At 36.4% G+C, this 10,292-nt stretch overlaps 1 protein-coding gene across 1 annotated transcript; it reads left to right on the top strand.

Moving 5' to 3' along the window:
* Positions 1-184: 184 nt before the first annotated feature.
* On the top strand, positions 185-7,153 carry ptges3b (prostaglandin E synthase 3b (cytosolic)). The gene is made up of 8 exons (XM_016566452.1): positions 185-353; positions 2,514-2,627; positions 2,755-2,824; positions 2,930-3,028; positions 4,256-4,345; positions 4,475-4,531; positions 5,293-5,317; positions 6,229-7,153. Coding segments are annotated over exons 1-8 (477 nt in total). The 5' UTR covers positions 185-351; the 3' UTR covers positions 6,249-7,153.
* Positions 7,154-10,292: the final 3,139 nt, after the last annotated feature.

Genomic DNA, 10,292 nt, shown 5'->3' with positions numbered 1-10,292 from the left:
TTTTAAGGTTATAAAATAAAACTTAATTGAAAATCGGTAAAGTTACTCTCTCTGATTGCTGTCCATGTCGTCCATCTTTAGTGATCCAATTCGGTAGGTGGCGCTGTTACAAAAGAATAGGGTCCTAGAACTGCGGTCCTGAAACTGCAGCCTCCGGTTGTGCAGGAACATACTATTGGAGAGAGCGGGAGGTTGCCGCTTGGTTCAAACGGAAGCTCTAGAAAAGTCCAGCGACGGGAGGGGCGTGGTTTGAGGCTCCGCCCATCGCGCTCCAGTCTGACCAGAACACAGTCAAACCCCGGGAGAACATACCAGAAACCCCGATTAGACACACACACAGCCGCCAAAGCCATGTAAGTCTGCGCTTTCTGTGGAAAATATCTGTACTGATGTATGCGAAATACAGCTCGCCACTGAAACCAGTACTGAAAAATTGTGTAGACTGTGAAGCTTATCGCTAGCCAGCATTAGCTACGTTAACGTTACTTCTGCACGACTCATTCACTCCACTCCTAGTCGTTAAACTATCCGGTAACGTAGTGGAAATAACGGCGGATTAGATCTAAGAGCATTACGTTCAGAAATCTGTGCTATTTGCTGAAATGTGTGTAATGTAAAAGTAAGTTAGCTCGTTAGCCTGTATCAGCTCACCGGTGTTAGCATGTTAACTTATCTCCTTTGCCACTCCGGTCTGTTCATAAACGCGCAAATCTTTGTAAAATTGTGTTTTTTAGTATCGACAAACTCGCTCAAAGCGTTGTTAATGTGACGGAGTTTATCTTTTAGTTTCGTTTATGGTTGAATGAATCGTGAGAATGAGCGCCTCCTGCACGTGCTTCAGGGCCAGAATGAATGAATCAATAAGTTACAATCACACACACATCCCTTTAAGAAGACCGAGATCATGTCTAAACCTCTCATCAGAAGTCTGTGATTTTAAATAAAGGTGCTGTTTTTATTTTAATGGCAGACATTCCTAGGACTCAGATTGTCATATCAGGAAGTCATGTGATCATATTATCTTGATAAAAAAAAAGAAGGTCGTGCCCTGATGGTATTTCACATCAGTTAATTAATTTAGTCCTATGGGCATGGACAGTATGAGGATTACATTTATTATGAGGATGGAATTTAGTAAATGTATTCATTAAAATGCCACTGTTGTTAAGTGTTTACTCGTTGCGGAGTTAAATGGTGAGTCACTCAGTACAGCATGGGGAATTTGATACGCCATCTTTTAGTAAAGGAGCAGGAACAGAGGCATTAGGTTGAAGTGCTGGTGTCTCACAGATGTCCATGCCACCTGCTCTTTACAGACTTTCTTATTTGTTGAGTGAATTGAGTTTTCTTTGCCTCACCATACAAGTAGTGTTTGTGGGGAACGTTTGACACCTAATATTTAAATTAGTGGTTGACTTAAGGATTTTATTGGACAATGCTGATACTAGAGAGCAAGGTGGACAGTGCAGTTTTTAATGATAAATATTTTGCTAAGAATATTAATGGTAACCATGTGGAACAGATTAATGGAAAGATTAGGCCTATTAATAAAATATTTGTAATCCGTAATGGCTTTTAAAGAAGTCTCTTATTTATTAGATCAAAAATACAATTAAAAACGCTATTTTGCAATACAGCAAGACAAAATGTCTACCAAATTATTTTCTGATAACTTTATAGAGAGAAATATTTATACAAAAATGTCAATCTATGTCAGTGCCATTCAGATTTTGCAAGTCAGTAAGTCTCTCACAAAGGATGCATGTATTTGGTGATAAAATATGGAAAAAACAGTAAAATTGTGAAATATTATTATAATTTGAAATGAACTGTTTTCTATTTGAATATATGTTAAAATGTAATTTATTCCTGTAATGTTGAGCTGAATTTTCAGCATCATTACTCCAGTCTTCAGTGTCACATGATCCTTCAGAAATCATTCTGATAAGCTGATTTGCTGCTTAAGAAACATTTATCAATGATGAAAACAGTTGAGCTGCTTCATATTTTTTGTGGAAAGTGGAAACCATGATAGATTTTTTTCTTCAGGTTTCTTTGATGAATAGAAAGTTCAAAAGCACAGCATTTGTTTGAAATATAAATCTTTTTTTAACATTATAAATGTCTTTGCTGTCACTTTTGATCAATTTAATGTGTTATTGCTGAATAAAATTAATTTCTATTAGGGTTGCAAAGGGGTGGAAAATTTCCGGTAAATTTCCGGAAACTTTCCAAAAAATCCTGGAAAGTGTCCACCTTTTTGCAACCCTAATTTCTATTTTTTAAAAATCTTACCCCAAATGTTTGAATATATTATACAGTGAAGTGATTGCAAATAAGAGATGCTCAAAATTGCAACTTAAATGAGCACAATACTTGCTTAAATGTATGGGAAAAAGTTCCAGTATTTAAATGATCCTGTTTAAATGATTATATATCCACATATAAAATTGTTATCTGTAAATTATCCTATCCGTTTTAGCTTTAATTCAAATACAAATTTCCATTATCAGGCATCCAGCAACTGCTAAGTGGTACGACAGACGGGACTGTGTCTTCATTGAGTTTTTGGTGGAGGACAGCAAGGATGTGAATGTAAATTTTGAAAAGTCCAAATTTGGTTTCAGGTATGTTGCTGTAGCTTCAGTCATCTGTGTAAAACACAAAAGGCTTTTTATTGTCGTTGCCTTAGATTCTATGCTGTATTATGAGTGTTTTGTGGCTCGGCTAATGCTATCTTCTGCTCTCTTTCAGCTGTCTCAGTGGGACGGATAACATGAAGTACTCAAATGAAATTGACCTTTTTGATTCCATCGATCAAGATGTGAGTTTAGCACACAGTGGAGAGCTCCCGTTTCAGATTACCCCCAGTGGGATGCTCATCTCAGGATGAGCACATTTTGTGTAATATTTTACTTTCTATTCTCAGGGGTCCAAACACAGGCGTACAGACCGGTCGATCTTGTGCTGTTTACGGAAAGCGGAGTCAGGGAAATCCTGGCCCAGGTTAACAAAAGACAAAGCAAAGGCAAGTGCTGTTCCCTATTTATTGTCACTGCAGTATTTACAATTAACACTGTCATTATTATTTGATTAAGGACTATGTCAGATATCTTGACAATTTGAGCTCAAACTGTGTTGGTTTGAACAATTATCTTCTACTTTGTATTTTCTTTACCCCCAAAACTGAAAATATGCCTCTAGATAAGTACATGAATCCAAATGCCTCTAACTATGCAAGTGCAATTTTGTGCATTGTTGCAAAATATGTGAGAAGGGTATAACTGCAGCCTCCGGATCTCCAAATGGGGGGCGGGAGAGCTCGTGGGTGATTCCCGTTTATATCATGAAGCAGAGGTTCAAACTCCAAGTCCGAACACCACTGGCCACAAGCTTTGTGCTCTGCTCTCACGGAGAATATTTACTTATATAGCATATTTTATTTTAGATGAACTAGAAACAATGTTACATTTATAAAGTTTTATTTTAAAATGTAAGTCAATAACAATTGGCTGGAGCCAGAGCCAATGGTGAAAGTCTTTGCGCGAGGAGACCACGCCCCATTTTGGAGGTTCTGCCCACTTTTGGAGTTCACGCCCCATTTTGGAGATCTCCGGTCTGCAGTTATACCTACTTGGAGAATGTTGGTAATGAAATTCAAGTACACACTGCATTCTCAGTGCTGCCACAAGAGGCGCTATAGTTAGATTTACTGTAAATTGTGTCTTCCATGGCCGGCTTTCTGAAGAGAATCTTGTTGAGCAAGTCTAATAGTAACACATGTGTTTGCATATTTTTCTGGGTTTTAAAATTAAATGGTAAATCTATCAGTAGTTTGTGGCAGTGTATCTAGTTAACTGTTAGTTTTTTCATATAACCCGTTGTATAAAATCGTATCAGCCAGTGCATCCGTACTTGCATTGTTGACTGATCAAACTTGATATGCGTTAGGGCTGCACAATTAATCGAATTTCTAATCGCGATTACAGTTATGGATGCCACAATTACGTAATCGTTCAAAGTCCAAGTCCAAAGTCGTAAAAAGTCCACTTATGTTATTCTGCGTGCTTAAGATTTCTACATGTTATCTTAAGGGTTTTTCGCATTGAACATCATTCAGTGTAAATTGTGATAATCGTAATTAATGATCGCAATTACAATTTCAAGGGAATAAGCGACAATTATGATTTTTGTCATAATCGTGCAGCCCTAATATACGTGTATTTTGTTTGTCTCACTTGAATTTTGTCTACAGCTCAACTGGCTTAGTGTTGACTTCAACAACTGGAAAGACTGGGAGGATGATTCAGATGAAGATTTGTCCAACTATGATCGCTTTTCAGAGGTTAGTACTTTTTAGTTTAAAAAAATAACTATAATTCACCTCCTGGCAGTATTCCCTATTATTATGGGAATTTTGTGAAGAATACGTCTGTAATGAATGTGGTGTACTGACTTGCTTTGTTGGTTTTAGATGATGGGCAACGTGGGAGGAGAAGATGATTTACCTGACCTAGATGGAGCAGATGATGTAAGATTTAATAGTTTCTTCATATGTATAATAAAGTTTAGTTTAATAGGATAGTTAATCCAAATCTTTCACTCAGCCATATGTCATTCCAACCCAACATGTTTGTTTGTTTTTTTCATACAATAAAAGTTAAGGTGGTCCAATGTTTTAGTTTTGACTTTCATATTGTTATTTTGTCAAATGAATTTGTCCATACTATGAAAGTCAGTGTGGTCCAAAACAACATTGTATAGACAAAAAAACATTCTTTTTAGGATATCTTCTTTTCCTTTCCACTGAGAAAACAAAAATCATACAGGTTTGTAATGACATGAGTCAAGTTTCAGCTGAAACTAGTGATGTGTTAAACCACATTTTTAATTAACTAGTTGTTTTACTAGTTGGGTTGTCTGAATGATTAGTCATCACTTCATTTAGGGTGGGTCCCGTCCAATCAGATGCATTTCTTATAAGAGGTGGAGCGTAACAGATTGGAACAGAACACAGAGGTCTCAACACGCTTTTGACAGGAGATGTTTTTAACTTGAAAGTACCTTAAAGGAGAGGAATTTAGAAACAAGTATTTACTGCGCTGACAGTCTAAAATGCTGACATCAGGCTAAAACAGCTCTAAATTGATCCTCTTCAAAGCACAGTAAATATTAAAACTAAAACAAAAAGATAAACAAAACCGTATCACTAATTGACTATAGTGGCCCATTCCTGCCTTAAAACATGTAATGTCATTTTCCTGCTATTTAATGACTTTATATTTTTTTCAGGAATCTGCTGATAGTGATGAAGAAAGTAAGTTTTCCTCTTTCTTTTTTTTTTCTAGCTTGTACGTTCAGAGCCATTACTGTTTTAAAGGGATAGTTCAACCCAAAAATGTACTTTACTTTTAATATTCTCATAATTTGTGGCCATCCATTGAAATCATTTAATCAATTGTCTATGAAATCAACATTTTCAAGCCAAAAAGTACTTGCAGACAATAAACAATCCATATGAATCAAGGGGGTTTGAAGTCTTTTCAAGAAACACGACCAGTTTATATGATGAATATATTTATTGACTTCTAAACACTGATCGACACATATGCAAAGAGCACTTTAAATATGGTAAACAGAAACTCGGCTGTGCTTGCGTGATGCTTGAGAATAAACCTCACTGGTTCTTGCATGTCAGATAAGCATGTTTGAGCGCCACGATTCATGTAGATTAATTTTACGATATCATTATGTATTTTTTGAAGCCTAGACTTCCAATGGATGGACACAAAAATATATGTATTTGTTCTTACTTGCGTTTTGAAAGGCCGTGACGTTGAGTAAATGATGACAGAATTTCCATTTTTGGGTGAACTGTCCCTTTAAGTGTTTTTGTATCATCTTGACTCATTATGCTGAAAAAATATTGAAAATGATTTACTGTCCTTCTTGATGTTCCAAAGTCGTATGACTGTTTCCATTTGAATACGGAGGTGAATTTATGAATCATTTTATAATGTCCTGGCAAGCTCTAAAAAGAAACAAAAGCACTATTGAAAGCTTAAACTCTGGTCCTCATTCTTTGTAACTGCAAGAAAAGCAACCAGTGCATAATAGATTTTCTCCATTTGTGTTTTACTGAAGAAACTTGTATAAGCTGGAACAACAAAAGAGAGTAAAATTATGATAGGTTTTTATACTTGTTAACATGCTGGTGTTTTTCTCCAGAAATGCCAGATCTGGAATAAGCGACTGGCACGTTGTGGACAGAGAGAGGAGGAGAGGGGGATGACCTAATGAAAAGAGGAAGATGTCACCTAAATGCTACTTGATCTGAAAGAGAGCAAAGCTGGATTCAGTGAGACCGTTGAGTTCATGAGCATCAGCTCTGTCTCAGTGGCTGCACTCCAGAAGATCGTCATAAACCTCTGCTGGGAGTTAATATGCATATTGTTGTACAGAGCTTCGTTGTCCCTCTCCTTACGACCAGTCCTGGCTTTTTTTTTTTTTTTAATCTGTGCTAAAAACATGTATACTTAAACCGTTTGGAAAAACTGCACTGTATTCATATTTTTTTCAACTGAAAAGCAATAGATGTGATGGAAAGTTTCTTTTTTTTAATTTTTATTGTAAGGCATTGAAATTAAAATGAAAAGTGAAACTTTGCAGAGGTGGAGAGAGTTTGTGTCTTGCAAATCCTGTGATTAAAGCATAAGAATGATTATGGATTTTGGAAACCGTAAGTCCCAGTTATTAGACATAAGACTCACTGCCCTAATATACAGTACTTCTTTTCATATGTCTCTTGAGGTGGTACCAGATTTGTTGGATGTTGATATTTTCTGACTCTCTAAAATGATCAATTTCCCCAAAGTCTATATTAGCACTGTATTTGGTATTGGACCATTAACGTCTTTCATATTGTGACTGCAGTATGATATTTGATGTCTTCAAATGTAAAAGATGGGAAAACAGAAAGGTATTGCATGTTTCCAATCAAATCTAAAACAAAAAGACCAAATAAGTTTGCACTATCAAAATTAGGTGCTAGACAGGGCTGTGTGTGTGCATATTGCTAGACTCCTATCAATGTTTTCAAAAGAAAAAAGCGTTCGATTTTGTCTACATATTTCTAATAAACTACTCGATGCTTACCTTTTCATTTTCTCTGCTGAACAGTTAAATTGACAGTTCATCCAATAATGAAAATGGACAGCATTTACCATAGTTTCAATCCTAACTTGAGTAAAAAAGAAAAATTTGTTTTTTTTTCTATACAATGAAAGTCACTGTTGTTTTTCGAAATAGAAAAAAGTACATGTTTGAAATGATTTGAGGGTGGTAGATGACGACACAAGTTCAGTTTTAGGTGAACTGTCCAAGATGTAGATGAGTTTGTTTCAGAAGAGATTTGGAGAAATGTAGCATTGCATCACTTGCTCACCAGTGGATCCTCTGCAGTGAATGGGTGCCGTCAGCATGAGAGTCCAAACAGCTGATAAAAACATCACAATAATCCACAACAGGACTCCAGTGCAGTGAAAAGCTGTCTTTGTAATAAACAAATCCATCGTTGATGGACTGGAGTCCTGCTGTGGATTATCTTGATGTTTTTTGACTCATTCTGACGGCACCCATTCACTGCAGAGGATCCATTGGTGAGCAAGTGGTGTAATGCTACATTTCTCCAAATCTGTTCACATGGACAAACAAACTCATCTACATCTTGGATGGCCTGAGAGTGAGTATATTTTCAGCAAATTTGAGGTGAAATATTCCTTTAACAGATACAACTTTAGATGTGAACAATATTAGTAAATGTTGAATTGAGCATTAATAAATGCTTTAGGAGTATTTTTCATGTTAACAAATGGAACCTTATTGTAAAGACTTCTCCCTCAGGCAACCTGGCTTCAGTAACTTGTTCAAGGGTATAATGGTGATGATGGGATATCTGAGCAAGCATGAGGTACAATTGTTTTTACTTGCCAATTCCGTATTTCCAGAGGCGTACTTAATAAGCATCCACAACTCGCGCGTTCATACATCATTTCGCCGCGAGGTCAAGAAGGATATAATGATGATGATGGGTTCATAACGACGCGCGCTCTAGGCTTGTGACGCCATGCGGACACCTCTCACTTCACACCATCCCTTAGCAGGGTGTAGCCTATGTATCATTTTCTGCCATGCTAAATGCGGTCGCCTATTTAAAAAGGGGATATTCTTTATTAATGCAGTCGCTTACATATTGGATGAATGGCATGGCCTCTACCTATATCAGTAGAGGACCATCACTTCCTACAGCCGCATTGTGGCTGCGCATCCATTCCTCTCCAGTGACTTCAGACTGAGCATCACCGCGCTGGGCCCTAAAGCCTGAGAGCTTTCTGTTCCGCTCGATAAACACACGGCGTCTTCCCAGGCCCGGCTCCAGAATCAAATCACTGAGGGTGCTTCTTAAATTAGTGAGGGTGCTATAACTATATATACTGTATATATTTGCGCCATAGCAACGGACGCCACTAATATAGCCTATATATAGTGGCGTCCGTTGCTACGGCGCAAAGAGCGCTCTGTTCATAATCACTAAAAAAGCTGTCACTCATCTTTGTTCATCTATTTTTTTTAGAGTCAATGGATGGAGCAAATAGCTGCAGACAAATGTGGTCCCTTTTAAGTTTTGGGTTTTTACCACTGTTGGAGCTGCTGTATAAGTAATTTTTTGGAGTGCCACCACATGTGTAAAATGTGCGTAAAACTGACCACACACTTGTGTCTGTGTGACAGCCCTATAGGACATACGAGCAGCAAAAATGATGCCCTGTCCCAAATTAAACCTAAAATGTTACATGGGACACCTGTCTTATGGAGTCGTACAGTCATATGCGATGATGCTCATCAGAATTCCTTAAGAATATGATTTGAGACAGGGCCAGAATCTGACTGGGGCCCTGTGTATTGGCCAATCAGAGGCAATATTACACTGTAAAAAATGACAGTGAATTTAACAGTAAAAGACTGTAAAAATGCTACAGTAAAAACCTGTTAAATGGTTAACGGTAAATTCCCCTACTATATACGGTGAAAAACTGTATTGGACATTACATGTATTGGACATTAATTTTACGGTAGTATACCGTTTTTGGAAGTGAAAAATACCGTATAATTTACAGTGAATAACCGTAAATTGACATTCCCAGAATTCCCTGCGTTACATTTCAAATTTGATGTTTTTTTGTTGAAATAACTATGTTTCTTTTTAGTTTTTTCTTATCAGTTTTGTATATTAGGGTTGTGTGTTACACCTAATGTTGTTAAATTAATGTTTATTGCATTATTTCAGTTTCATGTGTGTCACCATGATGGTGTTTAGTGTCTGTGTGAACGACACTGTGCATCTTCTATATATGTTATTATTTAAAAGCTGCTTGTGATGGGCTTTGTTTCATCATGTGACTTTCTCATCACCACCTGGATTTGGTGGTTATCAGTGTATTACAAAGGTACAAAACAGATTTCAGTACTTCAATAGGTTGGTATATTAACATTATATCAGTTAATGAAATTACGGTATTTAACTGTATATTTAAGTTAAAACCGTAAAACCTAAAAGGTTGCTACCGTATTTTTTACGGTAAAATTCCGGCAACCACAGCTGCCGTTTTGTACCGGAATTTTTACGGAATTTTTTTTACAGTGTATTATATAAATTTACTAGCAATTTCATAGTGAAAATTCTTACTGTTATTTTTTCAGTGTTGAATTTTCAGCATTATTACTCATTAATCTTCAGTGTCACATGATTCTTCAGAAATCATTCTAATGTGCTAATTTGCTGCTCAAGAAACATTTCTTATTATTATCAATGTTGAAAAAAGTTGTGCTGCTCTATATTTTTGTGGAAACCGTGATTGTCCTTTTTCAAGATTCTTTTATGAATAGAAAGTTTAAACGAACAGAATTTATTTGAAACAAAAATGTTTTGTAACAGTATGAATGTTACTATTTTTGGCCAATTTATTGCATCCTTGCTGAATAAAACAGCAATGGAAGACAGACAGAGTATTTGGGAAAGCTTTTCCGTGTATTTGCAACTGAATATGAGAATATCATAATAATAATTTTTCCACCAATAGGGGCTTGGGAAAGTCAACCAGTTTTGTATGGGTATTCATCAAATCTAACTGTCTGTTCAGAAGCTGCTTTGCATAATTTTAAAAAGAGTTATTTTTTATGGAAAATAATACTTTAAAAGAATATGCAAACTGAATGAAGCGTTTTCTGACACT

Source organism: Sinocyclocheilus rhinocerous, unplaced genomic scaffold (assembly GCF_001515625.1).
Source record: "Sinocyclocheilus rhinocerous isolate Xijiao unplaced genomic scaffold, SAMN03320098_v1.1 scaffold932, whole genome shotgun sequence".
Taxonomy (NCBI): domain Eukaryota; kingdom Metazoa; phylum Chordata; class Actinopteri; order Cypriniformes; family Cyprinidae; genus Sinocyclocheilus; species Sinocyclocheilus rhinocerous.
This window is presented reverse-complemented; position numbering and strand designations above follow the sequence as displayed.

Bases quoted from the DNA above. Each gene is read 5' to 3' on its own strand.
- ptges3b (XM_016566452.1), top strand. The intron at 4,346-4,474 runs GTTAGTACTTTT...TGTTGGTTTTAG, and splicing joins ACTATGATCGCTTTTCAGAG to ATGATGGGCAACGTGGGAGG. The intron at 4,532-5,292 runs GTAAGATTTAAT...TATTTTTTTCAG, and splicing joins ACCTAGATGGAGCAGATGAT to GAATCTGCTGATAGTGATGA.